Source organism: Chiloscyllium punctatum, chromosome 39 (genome assembly GCF_047496795.1).
Source record: "Chiloscyllium punctatum isolate Juve2018m chromosome 39, sChiPun1.3, whole genome shotgun sequence".
NCBI classification, from domain to species: domain Eukaryota; kingdom Metazoa; phylum Chordata; class Chondrichthyes; order Orectolobiformes; family Hemiscylliidae; genus Chiloscyllium; species Chiloscyllium punctatum.
Genome location: NC_092777.1, coordinates 32588274 through 32610522, shown reverse-complemented (window position 1 = coordinate 32610522; position 22249 = coordinate 32588274). Strand labels below are relative to the sequence as shown.

Genomic DNA, 22249 nt, shown 5'->3' with positions numbered 1-22249 from the left:
CCCTACAAGATGATAACAAGGGAGGGGAATGCAGATGTAGTGGTGGCCCCTCACTGGAGGTGGCTCAGCACACTAGCCCCAACATCTACTATCAGCATAAATACCACCTTTTCTTGGCAACGATCAGTCATTGAAATTGAAATGTGAACTACCCTGTCTCACCACAGATCCTGGCAGACGTGCTGAGTTTCTTCAGCATTGAGTTTTTGTTTCAGACCTCAGATTTCAATGTTGGTTGAAGGATAAATGTTGGCCATATAGACAGGGAAAACTTTTCTGTTCCATCAGTAATATCCTAGGATCGATCACAGCCTGAGAGCACAAATTGTGCCACCAAAACCCTCAGTCCTGAAGGGAGCGTCAACAATTCAACTTTTCCAACCCCAGCCAACTTTCTTGAGAACAAAAGAATACCACATACCATCAGCTGCCCTGCAATACAAGCCTGTCTTCTCCTCCAAGTCACACTATGAGGAATAGTCTGATTTTCTATTATACACTTAACCTCCATTGTCTGTAGAGTGCTCAGCAGTTGTCCACCACCATCTACCTGAAGCAGCCCTGTGTAACAAAACAGATAATATATGACACACGTGAGTGGCAGCAACTGTAAGGCTTCCTAGTGTAGCACTGATGTATATATTTAAACCTTATATATTTAAGTCTTAGGAAGAGATTTCACCTTTCGAGTCAGAGGTAGGTATGGTATCAATTAGATCAGAAAATAAATGGGGACAAAAATCAAAAGATGTGTCTGTGTCTAACTCACAATTTTGGGACAGCCCTCAAGAACGCAGGCATATCTATATTGGATCCACTGTTCACAGCGATTAACAAAATTATGTTCAAAGCATCAAAGGTAGTAACTGGAATTTCAATAGTACTTCTAATATAGCAAAGTGCCCCAAAGAGATCACAGGGGATGAGGTAAAACTGACATGCAACAGGTATAATTTTAGGGAAAGTGAGGGAAGCGATATGTACTGACAGATTGAGATTTTTGAATACAAGAAATAACAGCAAGCTGCACAGATTAGAAAAATAATTCCATATGCAAAGATTTTATGATACCACACCTCAGCCAACAATGGTGAAATGGGAGTGAAGGTGGAAGGAGAATAAATGAACAATAATTTGGAGTTGCAAGGTTAGAAGTGCACTCAACTCACAATGGTTCACTGATAGAGGGTACAAACCAATGAGTAGAAGGTATGGGCAAACAAGTTTGCAGAGGAATTGATGAATGAAGAAAAGGTTTTGAAATTAAATTCAGTGACTGACAGGCATGCATAGACACCAAGAAACATCTCATATCATGCAGATGACTGAAGTTTGAATTCATCTGACCTGATGTCGGAAGGGGTTCAAGAAACCAACCAGGTAATAATTGGAGAAGCCAAGCTAAGGAGTAAAAGCATGTATGTGGGATGATTAAAATGACTATGAATCCAGGAAAAGTAGAATGGGAGAACCTGTTCTCATTTGACAGAAGGATGAAGAAATGGAAATGATTTACAAGGATGTTGCCAGGGCTGCAGAATTTGAACTATAGGGAAAAGCTGAACAGGCTAGCACTGTTTTTCCTGGCATTTCGGAGGCTGAGGGGTGACCTTAAAGGTTTATAAAATAATGAGGTGCATGGCTAGGGTAAATAGATAGGGATGGAGGAGTCCATAATTACAAGGCATAGATTTAGGTAGAGGGGAAAAGATATAAAACAGACCTCAGGGGCAACTTTTTCATGCAGAGGGTGGTGCATGCATGGAATGAGCTGCCAGAGGAAATGGTGGAGGCTAGTACAATTACAATATTTAAAAGGGGTGGCACAGCAGCTCAGTGGTTAGCACTGCAGCCTCACAGCACCAGAGACCCAGATTTAGGTTCTGCTTCAATAAATGTCATAATTGCTTTCTCATTACCTCCAAATGCTTTTAAAACACTCACCTGGATCAATGCAGACTAGCATGTGTTTGAGACATTCCCCTGGCCTGAACATTTTCTCAATCTCAGCTAACTCCTTTCTCATCATTTTTTCCTCTTCTTTCTGCTGCCGAATATTTTCTTTTTCTGCTCGCCGTTGCTCTCTTTCTTGCTGCTTTCTCAGTGCCTCTGATCGAGCATTTTCTATTTCTGCTACATTCCTTTTCAGTTTTTTCTGTGGATGGGATAAATCTGATGCTGTTTTTGTAGAAGATGGTGCATTCCTACCACGCAGTTGAGCTGAATTTGAATCTGGAATATGTGATGTTGTTGGTTGCCACACACGCGCTTCATCTCCCTCATCTGAATCTGAAATGTCCCATGTACGATGTGAAGGAAAAGCTTTCCGTCTAATATAAACAGTTTCTGTGCCTTGGCCTTCACTGTGCTGAGCAATTTCCGTCTCCTTAATTTCAGAATCACCTTGGCTAAGTTGAGGATTACTGGGAATTGAAGCCTCAACAGGAGAGTTAGGGTTGGAATTTTCTTGACTAGATTTACAAGTTGAGTGGTCAGAATTCACATTTTGGTTTCTAGTAAGCTTTCTTTTCAGTCTCTCTGCTAGAGGGATAATAAGATCCTCATCACAATCACTCTCACTACTCACAATTGTTACCACTTCTTTAGGCAAGCATTTAACAGAGTGGCTAAGATTTGTCTGAGAACAGCCAGTTTTGGACAATGGATGGTCACAATTTTCAGAGTCTGAACCTTCTATAACAATTGAGTTTGTATGTTCTGGAGCTCTGTGCTTGAAATCAAATGCACCATCAAAGGTTGTGTGGTTTCGAAGGCCAGTAAAGCTGAAAACTGGCAGCTCAAATGAATCGTTATTTAAATCTGTGTCACTAGTTTCTTCTTCCATCGTTAAACCATAGCATCCCCATTAACTCCAAGCTGTCGTACCTCAAATAGAAAAAAAAACAGCAACATAAATATAGAAATTTACACAATTCCTGATGGGTTTTGTGCTGCTCAAGGTGAAAAAATGATTTGGTACAAGACAACAGAATATATACATAAAATAATAACAATAGAATACAGGCACCAATCATCAGTATCAGCAACATCCAGCACATATTAGAAATACAATAATGTGCTCTCTATATTCTAACCCAGCAATCGCCTCAGCCTCCACACATGACCAATGGCAGTAAACTTTTCCCTTTGCCATGAGAACAGTCGCATGGACTTTCTGCCATTTAATTCCACCAAACAAGTTTTCAATCACAATCCAGGTAACCAAGAGTGGATTGATCCTGTTCTAAACACTAAAAACAGTACTGATGGCAAGCTGAAAGGAAGCTGTGAGGATATTTAATATGGAAGGTGCAGTATTACATTGGAAATTACAAAAAGGGTACTAGAATCAATTTATCTTGCTTTTTTTATGTAAAGAAATAAAAAATATGTATATTATAACCAGAAGAAATTTTTCTGGGCTTCACTAATAGTTTTTTGATCAAGAAATATTGTGATGATGAAATGGTTTATCAAGACTTACGCAAATCTCAGAGAAGGTAACATCTCAGATACTATAATTACTTCCAGTGGCACGACCTACAGGAGATCTGTCAAGGCGCTCATCTTTTGGTTTGTCAACTGGTAGCAATTCTGCTTCCTCCTCAAATTCATTGCCTTGATGCTGTTTAAAAGGCTGACCTTTACCCATTCCTTTGACTGCCCAACTGTTTTCCTCTCTCACTGGGCTCCATCTCCACCTATCACTTACTCTTCTCTTCCCTCCCCATCCATATCTCAACTTTTTTCTAGCTAAGACCAATTCTAAAGAATGGTCACAGGACCTAAAATGTTAACTCTGCTTTCTCTCCACAGATGTTGCCAGATCTGCTGCGTTTTTCAAACACTGTGTTTTGTTTCAAAATTGTTTCTTTGTTTTCAAAGAAGTCCTCAACTGAAAACCTTCAGTCATTCCTTCTCCCAGTCCCAGCTACGTCAGGATTAATCTTCCAGATTAGTTAAGAGACAGCTAGTTAGTTAGGCGGCACAGTGTCTCGCAGTGCCAGGGACCCGGGTTCGATTCCAACCTCAGGTTACTGTCTGCGTGGAGTTTGCACATTCTCCCAGTGTCTGCGTGGGTTTCCTCCAGGTGCTCCGGCTTCCTCCCACAATCCAAAGATGTGCAGGTCAGATGAATTGGCCATGCTAAATTGCCCATAATGTTAGGTGCCTTAGTTAGGGGTAAATATAGGGTAGGGGAATGGGTCTGGGTGGGTTATTCTTCAGAGGGTCGGTGTGGACTTGTTGGGCTGAAGGGTCTGTTTCCATACTGTAGGGAATCTAATAAAGACATATCTCATGGCAATCTTTGACCTGAAACTGGAAGCAATACTCCATAAAGTCATACAGCACAGAAACAGACCCTTTGGTACAACACACTCATGCCGACCAGACACCTCAATCTGACTCAGTCCCATTTGCCAGTATTTGGCCCATATCCCTCTAAATCTTCCCATTCATATACTCATTCGGATTCCTTTCAAATATAATTCTACCCATCTCCACCACTTCCTCTGGGAGACATTACTTTCTTTGTACACACTGCTAAAATTTTTATTCTCTCTGTCAAAATCTCTGAAAACATGCCCATTGTCAAGACAGCTGTTCTTGCCTTTGTTTTAAGGTGTGAACAGTTTACACTCTGCTCCCAGCAAGACTCACCCTGGGCTTTCTGATAACATTCACACAACATCAGGTTATAGTCCAACACTTTTATTTGTAAGTATAAGATATGAAGCGCTGCTCCTTCATCAATAAGCTAGTGGAGTAGGATCATAGGACACAGACTTTATAGCAAAAGACCACACTGTCACACACTGATGCGATACATTGAACAAACTTAGATTGCTGTTAAGTCTTTCATCTTTTACATTGGGTTGCAGGTTTCGATTCATTAATGTGTAACTTCCAGAATTTCTTCTAAGTCATGTTCCCGAGATAACTTAAGATTTTATTAAAAAAAGTGACATCTCAGCTCAGACAATGCATTAAAGATATTGACTGCTTATAGATTGGACGCTTTTTGAACAAAATAGAATGCATCTGCAAATGCAAATTCACTCCATAGACTTATATATGTGTGTGTGTGCGCACGCACGCATGACAGAGAGACTGTGTGAGCGTAAGCGTGTGTGTATATGTGTGTTTTTAGGTTTGTTCAATATATCGCATCAGTGTATGATACTATGAACTTTTGCTATAAATTCTGTGTCCTATGATCCTGCTCCACTAGCTACCTGACAAAGGAGCAGCGCTCCAAAAGCTTCCACTTCCAAATAAAACCTGTTGGACCAAACATGGTGTTATGATTTTTAACTTTGTCCACCCCAGTTCAACACAACATGTCCATATCATTTCTGATAACAAGCATTCTGGCTGTTGAACAGAAGTTTGAACAAGGCCTGTGACGAGTGGAGCGTCACAAGGATCGGTGCTGGGTCCTCTACTCTTTGTCATTTACATAAATGATTTGGATGCAAGCATAAGAGGTACAGTTAGTAAGTTTGCAGATGACACCAAAATTGGAGGTGTAGTGGACAGCGAAGAGGGTTACCTCAGATTACAACAGGATCTGGACCAGATGGGTCAATGGGCTGAGAAGTGGCTGATGGAGTTTAATTCAGATAAATGCGAGGTGCTGCATTTTGGGAAAGCAAATCTTAGCAGGACTTCTACACTTAATGGTAAGGTCCTAGGGAGTGTTGCTGAACAAAGAAACCTTGGAATGCAGGTTCATAGGTCCTTGAAAGTGGAGTCGCAGGTAGATAGGATAGTGAAGAAGGCGTTTAGTATGCTTTCCTTTATTGGTCAGAGTATTGAGTACAGGGGTTGGGAGGTCATGTTGCGGCTGTATAGGACATTGGTTAGGCCACGTTTGGAATATTGCATGCAATTCTGATCTCCTTCCTATCGGAAAGATGTTGTGAAACTTGAAAGAGTTCAGAAAAGATTTACAAGGATGCTACCAGGGTTGGAAGATTTGAGCTTTAGGGAGCGGTTGAATAAGCTGGGGCTGTTTTCCATGGAGCGTCGGAGACTGAGGGGTGACCTTATAGAGGTTTACAAAATTATGATGGGCATGGATAGGATAAATAGGCAAAGTCTTTTCCCTGGGGTTGGGGAGTCCAGAACTAGAGGGCATAGGTTTAGGATGAGAGGGGAAAGATATGAGAGACCTAAGGGGCAACTTTTTCACGCAGAGGGTGGTATGTGTATGGAATGAGCTGCCAGAGGATGTGGTGGAGGCTGGTACAATTGCAACATTTAAGAAGGATTTGGATGGGTATATGAATAGGAAGGGTTTGGAGGGATATGGGCCGGGTGCTGGCATGTGGGACTAGATTGGGTTGGGATATCTGGTCAGCATGGACGTGTTGGACCGAAGGGTCTGTTTCCATGCTGTACATCTCTATGACTCTAAGATACATAATTCTGTTCAACCCCAAATTTACCCTTGCCTTAAAGATATAGTCAATCCACAACAATCTTATAAAACCCTACTTTGTAATATTCTGTAAAGTTTCTATATCCAAGTACTTTCCTAATTCTCTTTGAAAAGTAGTGATTCTTGTATTGACGCCTGGAGTACCTTATTTTACACCTTCGGTCCAAAAAACTATATTCTGTACTAATCCATTCCTGGTCATTCAGCTTATTTCCATCATTTTATTCCATGGGCATCAAGGTATTTCACATTTGCGCTACTCTTGTCATACGCTTTCGGAAGTCAATGTACAGCAACCACATCAAACCTCCTGCGAGCTTAGTAAAAACTCAAGCGAGTTAGTTTAAACACAATTAGGCTTTAACTACTGTGTGTGGAATTGTGCCTGGCACAAAGCAAGATGATTACAGCACTGAACGTACTAGTTTTATTATGTTAAAAAGATGTTGCATCAATCAATAAACCGTGGAGGTACCTGCACTGATTAGTTTGCACTGCGCTCTGAATCGCCGAAAATAAAAATAAATGCTACATTTCTATATCGTGAAAAGATTACAACAACGTGCACCCTGGATGACTTTGGGAAACTGACAGATGAACATCAGCTACAAAGTGATCCTACCTCGCGCGCCAGCAACCACAGCTTCAAACTCCCAATTTGATTCATTAAGCGCGCGAACTTCAGCAGGATCTCGAGCGCGGGAACAGTTGGAGAGGCGGGAGAATGGAGGGGAGGGATGTGGGGGTGAGAAGCACTGGGAGGGGGGGAAAGGGGATGGGGATAGACAATTGAAAGGGGGGAGCTGTATCGTAGAGACACCGCGCACGCGCGAGCCGCTCCAAATAGCCTCCACCACACTAACCCCGCCCACCAGTCACTCATTGGATGGGAATCTGTTTCCCGAACCAATCAGCTTGGTCCTAATAGCAATGGAGGTCTGGTGTGATGGACAGCCAGTTGAGCCAATCGAAAATCCGTATTAATTCAGCACCCAAAGGCCGGGAAGCAGATTAAAAGCAGGAAATAAAAATAAGTCCCCCAGAAACAAAGGTTTCGGAGTGTTTAGAGGTCTTTTGAAAACATGATGAGCATTTTGAACAAGAGATACCTAATCCTGTACATCGATCTTCAACATACTGGCTCCTACCTTCGATCAACTGTCAAAATGACACGTGCACAGTACGAAACCCCAACTGCCTCGCGCACGCGCAGTAACCCCCTCCCCCCAGTCTGGGCTTGAAAATGTCTCTTTTTGCTGTGGTGGGGAGGAAAGGTAATCCTCACGAAATATCTATTGTTCTGCAAAATGTAGAAGGAGGTTCATAGGAATTGCGCGGTTAGTGCGGCCTTTAACCTTGTTGCTGCATCCAGGAGCCTGTTCAGGTTAACCAGGTTCAGGGGTCAGGAAGATGGCGGCGTTCATTTCCTTGGTCAGAGCCTGTGCTCAAAGCGGTGAGTTAAAAATGTCTCCACGCCCTGTTCGTAGTTACAAGCTGCTTGCAGTTTTGTGTTAAAAATGCCTTATTTGCTTTAATTCCAAGAAAAAGTGTATTGTCACAAATCCTGAGGTGGTAAGACTGTGTTTCAGGGGGTAGTTGTGAAGGTGTGCTGGACGTTTCCTTGATCACAGTCAAAAAGTGTGGTGCTGGAAAAGCACAGCAGGTCTGGCAGCATCCGAGGAGCAGGAGAATTGACGTTTCGGGCATAAACCCTTAATCAGGGATGTGCCTGAAATGTCGACTCTCCTGCTCCTCGGATGCTGCCTTGGCCTGTCGTGCTTTTCCAGCGCCACACTGTTCGACTCTGATTTCCAGCATTTGTAGTCGCTGTTTCATTTATCAGTCGCAGCATAAATTATAACAGCAGGGAGGTCATGTTGGAGCTGTACAGAACTTTGTTACTATTTGGTCACTACATTATAGGAAGGATGTGTTCGTACAGGAGTGGATGCAGAGGAAATTTTACCAAGATATTGCTTGGGGTGGAGTGTCTTAGCTAATAAGAAAGGCTGGATAAACTTGCATTGTATTCTTTGGACAGAGAAGTCTTAGACATGGCCAGATTTGAGGTGTATAAGATTGTGAACAGAGTTGATCTTTTTAGTTAAAGGGTCGATAATAAGGCAGCATATGCTTAAGGTGAAAGGCAGGTTTAGAGGGAATTGGAGGAAAAATCTTTTCACTCAGTAGATGGTAGGAGTCTAGAATACACTGCCTGGGAGTAAAGTTGAGGTGGAATATTGCGATTTATTAAATTGTACTTAGATGAGCACTTGAAATGTTATAACATTCAAGGCTATGGGCCAAGTGGGACTAATGTCCATTTAGCATAGTTTCAATGGTAAAGACTCAATGGATAGAAGGGCCTCTTCTGCATTTGATTCTAGATTTGACACATGGTTATTAAGTGAAGGAATGATACTGAATTTAAAAAAAACTTTGGGGCGCATTTGTATATATTCTGATGATCTGTTATGGATGGCCAAAGGTGACCAGGCATATGAGCTTATAGCTGTACGTAAACGTTCTAAAATAGGATATTTTCCACTGAAATAAATGCAATTAACAAGAATCCACCAGCAGCTTGCATTTGTGTACTGTTTTCAGAGGAATAAATATGTTAAGCCATTTCACTTGTGAAAGTTGATAGGAGAACTGGTATTGAATCTTTACAGAGTGGCACGGTGGCTCAGTGGTTAGCACTGCTGCCTCACAGCACCAGGGTCCCAGATTCAATTCCAGCCTCAGGTGACTGTCTGTGTGGAGTTTGCACATTCTCCCCGTGTCTGCGTGGGTTTCCTCCCACAGTCCAAAGATGTGCGGGTCAGGTGGATATGGCCATGCCATATTAAGTGCCCATAATATTAGGTGCATTAGTCAGAGGGAAATAGGTCTGGGTGAGTTACTCCTCGGACGGTTGGTGTGGACTTGTTGGGCCAAAGGGCCTGCTTCCGCACTGAAGGGAATCTAATCTATCCATGTAACTGGTGTTCCTCACTCCTGGAACTATTCTCTTGACTCTATTCTGCATTCTCTGTCATGCTAATTTCCACTTCATCATTAGATTCCCAAAATCTCTTATCTATGCCTTTGTTATCTTTTGACCTGATTATGTTCAATTCTATCCTGGCAAACACCACACAGTATACACTCTTCAACCGTATACACATTCTCTCTCACTCTCTCTCTCACTCTCTCTCTCACTCTCTCTCTCACTCTCTCTCTCACTCTCTCTCTCACTCTCTCTCTCACTCTCTCTCTCACTCTCTCTCTCACTCTCTCTCTCACTCTCTCTCTCACTCTCTCTCTCACTCTCTCTCTCACTCTCTCTCTCACTCTCTCTCTCACTCTCTCTCTCACTCTCTCTCTCTCTCTCTCACTCTCACTCTCTCTCACTCTCTCTCACTCTCACTCTCACTCTCACTCTCACTCTCACTCTCACTCTCACTCTCACTCTCACTCTCACTCTCACTCTCACTCTCACTCTCACTCTCACTCTCACTCTCACTCTCTCTCTCTCTCTCTCTCTCTCTCTCTCCCACCACCTCCAAATCTGGCTTTTTCGGTATCCCTATTTAAATTGCTGTACTGTTGATGGCCATGCCATAAGCAGCCAAACACTTAATCTCTGGGATATCTCTCCCTAAAACTTCCTGCCTCTCTAACTTTTTTAAATGCAACCAAAAAGTTACTTCCTTCACCAAGCTTTAGATCATCTGCCCTGTATCTCCTTAAATTGATTTTTGTTTGGACAGGTTTCACTCCTGTTACTGTAAAAAGTTGGAATATGCTGTATGACATATCAAGTCATCTCCCATTTTCAATACGTCATCAATAATCTTTGATCTCCTTTCCATTTTCTTACCATGTTAAACAGCTTTTGATTCACTTAGAGGGTGCTCAATACTTCAACATAATCTGTGATCCAGAATTCACAATCCACCAAGTGAAGGATTTTTCATTTCAACTCTGTCTTGAAGGAGAATCAAGAAATGAACAAAAAAAAAACTGAATCTTGCAAAGGCCATGGGCTCTGACAACATTCTGGCAATAATACTGAAGATTTGTGGTCCAGAAGTTGTCACACTTGAACCAAGCTGTTCTAGTACAGCTTCAACAGTGGTAACTATTTGACAATGTATCAAAAAAAGTACAATTGCAACATTTAAGAGGCATTTGGATGGGTATATGAATAGGAAGGGTTTGGAGGGATATGTGCCGGGTGCTGGCAGGTGGGACAAGATTGGTTTGGGATATCTGGTCAGCATGGACGGGTTGGACCAAAAGGTCTGTTTCCATGCTGTACATCTCTATGACTCTATACATACAAAGGATAAATCCAACCTGGCCAACTACTGCCCCTTTAATCTACTGTTGATCATCAGTTCAGAGATGGAAAGTGTCATCAATAGTGCTATTAAGCAGTGCTTGCTTAACAATAAGATGCTCAGTTTGAGTTCCACTTGGATCACTCGGCTCCTGATCAAATTACAGCCTTCATCCAGACATCGACAAAAGAGTTGAACTCCAGAGGTGAGGTGAGAATGACTGTTGACCGAGTGTAGTATCAAGAAGGCCTGCCAAAACTAGTTTTGTATTTGGTGCAAAGGAAGATGGTTGTTGGAGGTCATTCATCTCAGTTTCACAAAATCACTGTAGGTGTTCCTCTGGGTACATCCTAGGCCCATCAATTTTCATGCACAAAATCAATACCATCCCTCCATCATAAGGTCAGCGCTGATGACTGCACAATGTTCAGCACTATTTGCACTAAGATGCAGACAGTGACCAGGGGTTTGAGCTGACAAGTAACACTAATGCAACACAAGTATTGACCCAGCCAGAAAAGGCCACATTTCCTAAATTCATAAAAGAAATAAATTCTTATACTGAGACTGCTGTTCCTAATTTGAGATTCATTGGCCAAGAAACACTCATTCACCATCGACCATATTAAATCCAATTAGAATCTGAAACCGCTTGAGATATTTTTAAAACATGGTACATAATTGTTGTCTAATTTCTATTTTACATCATGATAGACTTATGACTCAGTAATCTCAATTTTCTTTTTCCACTTCACCTAATACAGTTTCACAGGATCATCTTCTAGATACCTGTTTGTTAACATGCCTTCTCTTTTTAATATTCCCACAGGATTTTTGGCTTTTCCACAGTCAGCAGTTATTGTTGTGAGATGTGCATCCAAAAAGGCAGGTGGCAGTTCCAAAAATTTGGGTGGGAAGAGCCCAGGTCGGCGATATGGATGGAAGAAAGGCGATGGTATGATAATTTTAAATGCATCTGTTCAGACATTTATGATTCATCTCTGGTTGGTGGGACTTTGACTTTCCAGTCAAAGGCTGGAAGCACTCCACTGTGTGACTAGACTACTTGGTCAATGATCTAAATATTCTTGATCATTCTGTTCAGACATGTTATGTCATACTCTAGAGTAGGTAGGATTTAAACCTGAGCCTTTTAGGGACAATACCACTGTGCCCAAGAACCTTTTGAAAATGTAAACAGTGGAGGATGATGTAGTTCACCAAGGTGGGAAGTTGATTTACAGATGTATCATTCCCTGTCAAGGTGACATCTTCAGTGCTTTGCAGCCTCCTGTGAAGCTCTGCTGTGCTGTGTCTTCTGGAATTTATTTGGTTCCGTTTCTGCTGCTTCCAGTTGTTTGTCGTAGTGGTTGGTATATTGGGTCTAGGTATGATCCAAACTCAGACGACACATAGACATAGACTCAGGTACATAGACGACACTTTTGTTATCATTTGAGAGAACAGAAATCGATAACACACACCAGATCATCAACACCACACTCATAGGGATCCTATTTATGAGAGGAGGAATCCAACAATCAACTCCCATTCCTGGATGTGATGGTGCAAAGGACACAGAACAGTGAAAGCACCACAAAGGTGTACAGGAAAGCCACATACGCCAACCAGGGTCTGAATTACAAAGCAACCACCCAAACACACACAAGAAGCTGCATTAGGACCCTGTTCAAAAGTGCTACACCACACTGCAGCACTCCTGACGAATGAAGGGAAAAAGAACACCTCTACAGAGTCTTCGTCAAGAACGATATCCCCGCAACTTTACCTGCAGGTGCCTAACAGACAAGCAACATGATGAGGACATGCCACAACCTAACTCACTAGCCACTCTACCTTGTATAAAAAACATCTTGGAACTGATATCCAGACTTCTCTGACCAGTGGAATTCGTGACAGCCCATAACCCAACAGCCACGCTCAGACAACAACTCACCAGGACAAAAGACACAATACCCATCATGTGCAAGGCTAATGTAATTTACAAGATTCCATGCAAAGACTGCATGTAACACTATATAGAGCAGACAGGCAAAAAACTAACAATTAGCTTCCATGACCACCAACTAGCCACTAAACGCCACGACCAGCTGTCCCTTGTAGCCATACATACAGCTGACAGAGACCACAAATTCAACTGGGACAACACAATGATCATAGGACAAGTCAAACAGGACAGCCAGCAACCTCCTAGAGTCTGTGGATGAGTACCAGGCTTCTATCAACAAGCACATTGACCTAGACCCAATATACTGGCCACTACAACGAACAACTGGAACCAGCAACCAGAAGCAGCAGAAATGGAACCAAATAAATTCCAGAAGAGAGAGTGCAGCAGTGCTTCACAGGAAGTTCTGAAGCGCTGAAGATGTCACCTAGACAGGGGACAAAACATCTGCAAATCAACTTCCCAGCTCAGCAAACATGCCCATAACCATGACAATTGGCACCCAAGCTACAAATCTACACAAAACCTGAACAGAGGATGATTTTGATCCACCAATCTTTTGGTTATGGATTCAGCATGCTCCTGCTGCCCCACTCTGTTGCATGTTTAAAAAAGTTGTACTTTATGCCCAGCCAATTAACCAAAAATCAGCAAAGAAACAATGATATATACAGGCCTGAAAAGATAATATTTTTCCACAGATTAGATTTGCTACGGTGTGGAAACAGGTCCTTCGGCCCAACAAGTCCACACCGACCCTCCAAGGAGTGACCCATTTACCCTTGAACAACGTACCTAACACTATGGGCAATTAGCATGGCCAATTCACCTGACCTGCACATTTTTGGATTGTGGGAGGAAACCGGAGCACCCGGAGGAAACCCACGCAGACACTGGGAGAATGTGCAAACTCCACACACAGTCACCCAAAGTGGGAATCAAACCCGGGTCCCTGGCGCTGTGAGGCAGCAGTGCTAACCACTGAGCCACCGTGTTGCCCTAAGAAGCAAACCCATGGTTCTGCTTTTTTTCTTTTGGCTTTGAACATGCTGCAGCCTTGCAGTTGATCTATGTTGAATAACACTGCTTAATTAAGCAATGGGGATAGTAACTATACTCAAGTTTAAACCTCATACTTTTCAAGAGCTTAAAGATCACACTTCTAAGTTTGGTATCTTCGTGCAGTGCTTAAAGCATGACCATTGGGGGAACAACAGTCTACCAACCTCCAGTCTGGAAAAACAACTTGTTTTAAACCAAGTTGCTATTTACCCATGTACATTAGTTTTGTTATCCAGCCTATTTGTGATACTTTTTAAAGACTTTGTTAAGATCCATATCAACAACCCCCATCGCATTCTTCTTATTAAACTAGTTTCTAAAAATGTTATATTAATCAAGTTCACTCTATACTTTACAAATCTGCTCTTATCCTCCATAATTAATGAAACTCTCCCCAGTGCCTTAAAATTATTTTCCCCAGATTGTAGTTTATGACAATTTACACTCACTGATGTTAAACTAAAGGGGCTATAGCTGGGAAACGTAGAATGAATATGTAACCTAATCCAGATGGTTTGCTAAAGGAAGAAGAACGAAGGATTTGCCATAATCTTCCAATCTTCCCTAGTTATGGAATAGATACCAATTGATTGGCTAGTGAGAGATGTAACATCTTTATTTCAGAAACAATAAATGGACATTCCTAGTAATTATGGGTTGGGGAAGGTATTAGCTAAATTGGTGGAGGGGGAGGGGTTGGCAACATCAATAGGAAACAGGAATAAGGTGCATCAGAGAGTATGAGTTTTATATAATGCTAAAGACTGGAGAAATTATCAGATTAGATAAGAACGGATTTAAGATAGAATCTAAGAAGTACAAAGACTTCCATAATAATCATTCTTAGCCAAGTGCCAATAAATACTTGGCATAGTCCCAGCTCTACCAATTCCTCCTTCCTGGTTGGCCCAAGACTTATTAATCAAGTCTGTTCTTATGAACACATTGCAAGAATTCCTCCCCATCCTGAGTCTTTACGATAACATTAATTACCCTAATGTCAATTATGATAAAGTGCTCCAATATTACCATTTTGTAGTTCTTGCACATCTCTATCAGTTCCCTGCCAAATATGCCTATAGTGAAATATTTTATAACTGGATGTGAGGATACAATTTATCCACATATAAAATAACAGGAGAAGCAACAGTGGTTCAAGGGAAGACGATGTTTCTTGTCTCTGAACTCTCCATAGTTTGTTTCATTACTGCAGCACTGCTGTATCTCTCTCTGTCTCTCTCTTTCCACCTTCCAACCACCACAGAAAAAAACAGAGACATGTCTGATAAACTCTTTGCCTTTACTTCCATAGGGGATTTTGTTCGTATTGGAAACATTCTGGCAACGCAGCGCCTGATTCGCTGGCACCCAGGAGCCAATGTAAGTTAGTGCTGTATCTGAGGTAACCCTCTTCGCTGTCCACTACACCTCCAATTTTGGTGTCATCTGCAAACTTACTAACTGTACCTCTTATGCTTGCATCCAAATCATTTATGTAAATGACAAAAAGTAGAGGGCCCAGCACCGATCCTTGTGGCACTCCACTGGTCACAGGCCTCCAGTCTGAAAAACAACCCTCCACCACCACCCTCTGTCTTCTACCTTTGAGCTAGTTCTGTATCCAAATGGCTAGTTCTCCCTGTATTCTGCAAGATCTAACCTTGCTAATCAGTCTCCCATGGGGAACCTTGTCGAAAGCCTTACTGAAGTCCATATAGATCACACCTACCACTCTGCCCTCATTAATCTTCTTTGTTACTTCTTCAGAAAACTCAATTAAGTTTGTGAGACATGATTTCCCATGCACAAAGCCATGTTGACTATCCCGAATTAGTCCCTGCCTTTCCAAACACATGTACATCCTGTCCCTCAGGATTCCCTCCAACAACTTGCCCAACACTGAGGTCAGGCTCACCGGTCGAAAGTTCCCTGGCTTGTCCTTACCACCTTTCTTAAACATGGGCTGAGAAGTGGCAGATGGAGTTTAATTCAGATAAATGTGAGGTGCTGCATTTTGGGAAAGCAAATCTTAGCAGGACGTATTCACTTTATGGTAAGGTCCAAGGGAGTGTTGCTGAACAAAGGGACCTTGGAGTGCAAGTTCATAGCTCCTTGAAAGTGGAGTCGCAGGTAGATAGGATAGTGAAGAAGGCGTTTTGGTATGCTTTCCTTTATTGGTCAGAGTATTGAGTACAGGAGTTGGGAGGTCATGCTGCAGCTGTACAGGACATTGGTTAGGCCACTGTTGGAATAGAGCGTGCAATTCTGGCCTCCTTCCTATCGGAAAGATGTGAAACTTGAAAGGGTTCAGAAAAGACTTACAAGGATGTTGCCAGGGTTGGAGGATCTGAGCTACAGGGAGAGGCTGAACAGACTGGAGCTGTTTTCCCTGGAGCTTCGGAGGCTGAGGGGTGACAAAATTATGAGGGGCATGGATAGGATAAATAGGCAAAGTCTTTTCCCTGGGGTTTGGGAGTCCAGAACTATAGGGCATAGGTTTAGGGTGAGAGGGGAAAGATATAAAAGAGACCTAAGGAGCAACTTTTTCACGCAGAAGGTGGTACGTGTATGGAATGAGCTGCCAGAGGATGTGGTGGAGGCTGGTACAATTGCAACATTTAAGGATTTGGATGGGTATATGAATAGGAAGGGTTTTGAGGGATATGGGCCGAGTACTGGCAGGTGGGACTAGATTGGGTTGGTCGGCATTGACCGGTTGGACCGAAGGGTCTGTTTCCATGCTGTACATCTCTATGACTCTATGAACCTTCAGGACAAACTTAGAGTGAAGGATCAGATCTGTCATTTCTGAAGCATTTTAATTCACTTTTCATAGAAGTCATAGAAACCCTACAGCGCAAAAATGGGCCATTTGGCCTGACAAGTTGACACCAATCCTCCAAAGAATATCCCACCCAGACCCATTCCCCTGCCCTATTATTCTACATTTACCCTAACTGATGCACCTAACGTACACGTCCTGAACACTTTTTAAGTCAAGTATGTAGTGGACACTTATCAGAACGGTTCCAGGAGAGTCTTGAGTTATAAAGTTAGGTTGGATAATTTGAGTTTGTTTGGAGCAAAGTAGATTGAGGGGAAACTTAATAGATGTGTACAAGATTTGAATTTGGCTTGTGGTGGCACAATGGTTCGCACTACTGCTACAGAACACTATGGACCAGAGTTTGATTGCAGCCTTAGGTGACTGTGGTGTTTTGCATGTTCCCCCACGTCTTGGGGGTTTCCTCCAGGTGCTCCTGTTTACTCCCACAGCCCAAATATATGCTGTTCAGGTGAATTGTCCGTGCTAAAAAAGCTGATCGTAATGTCCAGGCATGTGCACTTCAGGTAGCTAGCCATGGTAAAAACCCCATTTGGGGTGTGGGTCTGGATCGAAAGGTCTTTGGAGGATCAGTGCAGACGTGATGGGCTAAATGGCCTCTTTTTGCACTTTAGAGAATAATATGGGGTAAACAAAAGCTATTCCTTTAGCAGATGGTACAAGGGTTAGTGATCACATTTTTTGTAAGGTTTTGGGAAAGAGATATAGGGTTATTGTGGGGAAGAACCTTTTTAATACAGCAAGTGATAAGACCTGAGTCATTATCTACATGGGTCATGGAACCAGACTTGGTAAAAGGGAAAGCAGATAGGCACTTGAAGGAAATAAACTTGCAGGACCAGGAGGAAATTGGACTGACCAGATCACTAGATAAGAGAATACAAGGAATTAATGAGCCAAATCACATCCCTTGTTGCAGTAATTATTTTGTTTTCAGATCTTTCCAGACACCAGATTTTTATTTGCCATTTTTCTGACTTTTTGTCTGTTGCAATCTTGAAAGCAGTCATTGTTAATGGGGTGGGAATCAAGGCGGGAGAGATACGTAACAATTGGAATGCTGTGTGGGATACTATTAACTCCAGTTAGAAGGAATTGCCCAGGAATGACCTGGAATGTGTGTGAAATTACTTAAATTGGAAACTAAGAAGAGAAGAACACATGGGACATTTTTGGAACCTGAGCACTCAGGATCACCTTAGTGGGCAAGGGCTTTTGCCCAAAATGTCAATTCTCCTGCTTCTTGGATGCTGCCTGACTTGCTGTGCTTTTCCAGCACTACTCTAATCTTGACTCTAATCTCCGGCATCTGCAGTACCTACTTGTGGGCGGCACGGTGGCACAGTGGTTAGCACTGCTGCCTCACAGCGCCTGAGACCCGGGTTCAATTCCCACCTCAGGCGTTTGGACGTTCTCCCCGTGTCTGCGTGGGTTTCCTCCGGGTGCTCCGGTTTCCTCCCACAGTCCTAAAGATGTGCAGGCCAGGTGAATTGGCCATGCTAAATTGCCCATAGTGTTAGGTAAGGGGTAAATGTAGATGTAGGGGTATGGGTGGGTTACACTTCGGCGGGGCGGTGTGGACTTGTTGGGCCAAAGGGCCTGTTTCCACACTGTAAGTAATCTAATCTAATCTAATTCTGCCAACCAAAAATCAGTTCATAGCATTAACAAGTGAAGCTGTCTGGATGCTGTATTAAAAGACCATGAGCTTGGTGAAGCAGATTGTTGATATTAGTGCAATGGTAATGTTACCAGAGTATTAATCCAGAAGTCTAGACTGATGTTTTGTAGACATGAGTTCGAATCTCACCAAAGACAGAAGAATTTGAATTCAAATAATTAATAAATTTGGATTAAAATGCTAGTCTCAGCAATGCTGACTATGAAATGACCAAATTGTAAAAAAAAGGAATTAGTTCAAGAATGTCCTTTTTTAAAAGAAATTTGCCATTTTGGCCTGCATTTCGCTGATTCTTAAGTGCCCTCTGAAAAGGCTTACAAAGCCACTCAGTTAAATCAAACCAGACTTGGGTGACTGCCTGTGTGGGGTTTGCACATTCTCCCTGTGTTTACATGGGTTTCCTGTGGGTGCTGCAGTTTTCCCACAATCCAAAGATGTGCAGCTTAGGTGGATTGGCCATGCTAAATGAGATTATGGGGTTGAGGACTGGGGGTCTGGGAGGAATGCTTTTTGCAGGGTTGGTGGAAACACGGTGGGCTAAATGGCCTCTTTCCCCACTGCAGGGATTCTGTGATTCACTATAGAAAAATTAACGAAGAAAGCCTGATAGACCACCTGGCTTTGACATTTGTTCAGTCGACTCAGCAAAGCCCTCTTCATCTGGATTTGTGTGCCAAAATTAGAAGAGCTGTTGCACAGACTAGTCAAATAACTGCCTAACAGAATCATACTCAGTGGATCATAACATCCAGATACTTCCATGACCATCCCTTGATATTTACCTGATCCATCATCTCAGCAGACCCAGCAGAGACTACAGTATAGTGGTATGTGTTTGGAAAGGAAAGACCCTGTAAGTCAACAATCATTTCATTACCCAGTCAAACCTCATTGCTGAAATACAGCCACAGAAACCTTCTAATTACTTCCACTTTCTGTCCTCCCTCAGCTGATGATTCAATACTCTGCCATCTTAAAAACCATCATGGAGAACTGAATGTAGCAGTACTGTACATCTACCAACAATATGGAAAACTGCCTAGATATTATCTCCTGTCCACCCAATTGAGAACAAATCTAATCAGCAATGTGATGTAACATGTTGCTGACAAAGCTACTACTCAACATTAACCTGTTCTCCAATGCTTAATTTGATTTCTTCCAGGACCACTCAGCTCCACATCTCATTTCTGCCTTGGTATAATCATGTACAAAAGACCTTAACCTTAGAGGTGAGGTGTAATTGATTGCCCTTGACATCATGGCACCAACATTAATTTTTAAAAAAGGGCTGCTAATATGAAGAGTGAGTAGGAGCTAACAGTGAGAGTACTAACTGAAAGAATATGCCTGAACCACCAGGTCATGTAGAACTTGAATAAGAATTGAGGGAGTTAGTTCTACTATGGACAGTGTAGCTCCCACAATCATTTAAAGGTGGAATGGGTCCCTCTTCAATGTTCTTGTGCTAGATTATGGGGCTGAAAGAAGTCAACTCTGATCCCCCATTACTAGTTTCAAAAGAAAAGAATTATAAATTTCTTCCTGTTTTTGCAATCTGCTTTGAGTAGTTTGGACTGTTTTGGGGATAGGTCTGCTTAAGGTCTTGCTTTAATGATGAACTAAGGGACTGCTGCACATTCAGAGGTGCAGTCTTTTGTATAGGACATTAAACTGATTCTCTGCCAGGCAGACCTAAGCAAACCTATGGCATTCTTCGAAGAAGTCCAATGTGGTTTTGGAGTCCCCTAACAAATATTTAACTCTTAAAACAGTAGCACTGAAAAGATAATCTTGTCATTTTTACAACAGGAACTTGTGTGTGTTGGTAGGTTTGTTTGCATTGAAATGCTCTCTTTGAATTTCAAATGTAATTGGTTATTAAGTGCTTTTTGACGTTCTGCAGACATGAAATATGTTGTTATACGTTCAGTGCCCTTACACATGAATATTTATGTGAATTGTTTTTATTGCAGGTAACAATTGGTCGGAATAACACTCTTGTCGCTCTTGAAGATGGTATTGTCCGTTATACTAAGGAGATCTATGTACCACCACCCCGCAGCTTAGAGACCATGAAAGTGATCTCTCGCCTTCCAAAGGGGGCACTCCTTTACAAGACATTTATCAATGTGGTCCCAAACAAGCAGGAAGGTTGTTTTAAACTGGTGGAAATGCTTTGATCTTGTGGAGCAACTTTTTTGTGCATAACACCTAGGGATGGAGCAAGTGAATGACAATGGATCTATTCTGTTAAGCTCCAAACAGCAGCTTATTTTGAATTCTATGAATTTCATGATAGACCCAAGGCACCCCCCTGAATTGACACTGGCTCCATCTGGTAATATTGAATGATTAACCTTGATGTTGTAACATTTAATTTCTTGATACTTCTGGCATTCTTTGCAAGCTGGTACAGGGCAGTGGGCATTGTATTTTGTGTTTTCGTTATAAGAGTTCTATTCGTGTCCTAAACCACTTTTGTGTGATGCTCTTATAATTTGAGTTGAATTGGTTTGTGTTTGTGTTATCTGAAAAGCCTTTGGAGAAGATACCAGCACACAATGTCTGTACATTTAGTAGAGATGTTATCAGCTTGTCTGCAAAATACATATTGTTTTTGCTAGTTTTCTTCATTTAGTAAAGTAATAACTTGGCTAGGGTACAGATCCCCTAGTAGTTGATATCCGAGAGTGTAGCTCTAAAGTCATCACTCTTCATTTGTGAACCTGCCAATGAGAATGTCATGGAATCTTACCATTCAAACTATCATGCTTATGCTGGGCCTTTGAAAGAATGTTACAATTAGTTGTACTGTCTGCTCTTCCCCCATATTCTTGCAAATGATCCTGTTATTTAATCAATCAGTGGGTTATTTGACCTTGCTAAGAGCAGATACACAAACCATCCCTCACTTAACATAAATGAGCTCACCTTTTTGGCCTGGTGGCATCAACATTTATCTTGGTCAGAATTTCCACTCCAATTTAACTTGGCACCTTCTAATCTTCACATAAATATTTCTTGTTCTCCAAATATAGGTGTTATAGTCTTTACTCAAAGAGTGAAATTGTATTTTATTCTATTCTTTTGCCTGATCTTTTCACCTGAAGGTAGATTAATGTTGAATTGCAGACATGTTAGCAAGTTTTGTGTACCTCATTACAATGTTCTTCACCAGTGAACCCAGCCTAGGTTTAGTAAGCTCTTCAATCTTGGATAGAGTTCTCGCTCTCTCTCTTCCCCACTCTTGTAACTGTGTTTCCATAAGTAGTTCATCTCCACAGTAAAAGCAGTGAAGGTAGTCATATCAGAGTTGAATAACTCTTGTGTGGGGAAAATTGCATCAGCTACCCACCACAAGCTTTTTTTTTCCAAAAGGCATTCCAGACCATTGCAGACAAACCATATGTTTGGTCTGAAACTTGAGAGTTGGACGTTTGTAATTCATAGAGGGAAAAAAAACTAGTACAAAACGTTGTGTAAATTGTTGTAAAACAAGAAAGTCTGTGATCCTCCTCATGTAGTCAATGTGCACTGCATTTTGACTCTTTGCTCTTGTGCAATACCTTGGTGGTTGGTGTCATGCTCTGACCTGTACTCCTTCAGAGTATTGTTACTCTCAGTAGTCTCCTATGCTGAGTTTTGATTTGAGAAAGGCATATATTCTCAGGCGACTGTGTGGAGTTTGCACGTTCTCTCCATGTCTGTGTGGGTTTCCTCCCACAATCCAGAGCTGAAAGTGTTTTGCTTGAAAAGCACAGCAGGTCAGGCAGCATCCAAGGAGTAGGAGAATCGACGTTTCGGGCATGAGCCCTTCCTGAAGAAGGGCTCATGCCCAAAACGTCGATTCTCCTACTCCTTGGATGCTGCCTGATCTGCTGCGCTTTTCCAGCAACACACTTTCAGCTCAATTATG

At 42.1% G+C, this 22249-nt stretch overlaps 2 protein-coding genes across 4 annotated transcripts in view; one reads left to right on the top strand and one right to left on the bottom strand.

Annotated features, from left to right (window-relative positions):
* The window catches only part of eme1 (essential meiotic structure-specific endonuclease 1), a 41513-nt gene extending 33874 nt beyond the window's left edge, over positions 1–7639 (bottom strand). Inside the window, exons 1-3 of one of the 2 annotated variants that reach the window (XM_072558414.1) lie at positions 7555–7639; positions 1945–2886; positions 422–561 (exon numbers count right to left, since the gene is read on the bottom strand). In XM_072558414.1, coding sequence (XP_072414515.1) covers positions 422–561; positions 1945–2845 — 1041 coding nt within the window. In that variant the 5' untranslated portion in view covers positions 2846–2886; positions 7555–7639. Of the gene's footprint in view, positions 1–421; positions 562–1944; positions 2887–7067; positions 7242–7554 lie in introns of those variants that run through there. The other variant, XM_072558413.1, reaches the window with a different exon arrangement.
* An 11-nt stretch (positions 7640–7650) lies between these two features.
* mrpl27 (mitochondrial ribosomal protein L27) lies at positions 7651–21386 on the top strand. 2 transcript variants are annotated; one of them, XM_072558417.1, is made up of 4 exons: positions 7651–7719; positions 11603–11728; positions 15117–15184; positions 20307–21386. In XM_072558417.1, the coding sequence occupies exons 1-4, from the start codon at positions 7689–7691 to the stop codon at positions 20511–20513; spliced, it is 432 nt and encodes a 143-aa protein (XP_072414518.1). In that variant the 5' UTR covers positions 7651–7688; the 3' UTR covers positions 20514–21386. The 2 variants fall into 2 exon arrangements, with proteins under 2 accessions (XP_072414518.1, XP_072414517.1); XM_072558416.1 differs by having other exon boundaries at positions 7656–7898.
* The last annotated feature ends 863 nt before the right edge of the window (positions 21387–22249 follow it).

What these genes read in the sequence shown, in the direction of transcription:
- mrpl27 (XM_072558416.1), top strand. Translation starts at nt 7,856, where the DNA reads ATGGCGGCGTTCATTTCCTTGGTCAGAGCCTGTGCTCAAAGCG. An exon ending in CAGAGCCTGTGCTCAAAGCG is followed by an intron (nt 7,899 to 11,602) that starts GTGAGTTAAAAA and finishes ATATTCCCACAG; the next exon opens with GATTTTTGGCTTTTCCACAG. An exon ending in TGGATGGAAGAAAGGCGATG is followed by an intron (nt 11,729 to 15,116) that starts GTATGATAATTT and finishes TTACTTCCATAG; the next exon opens with GGGATTTTGTTCGTATTGGA.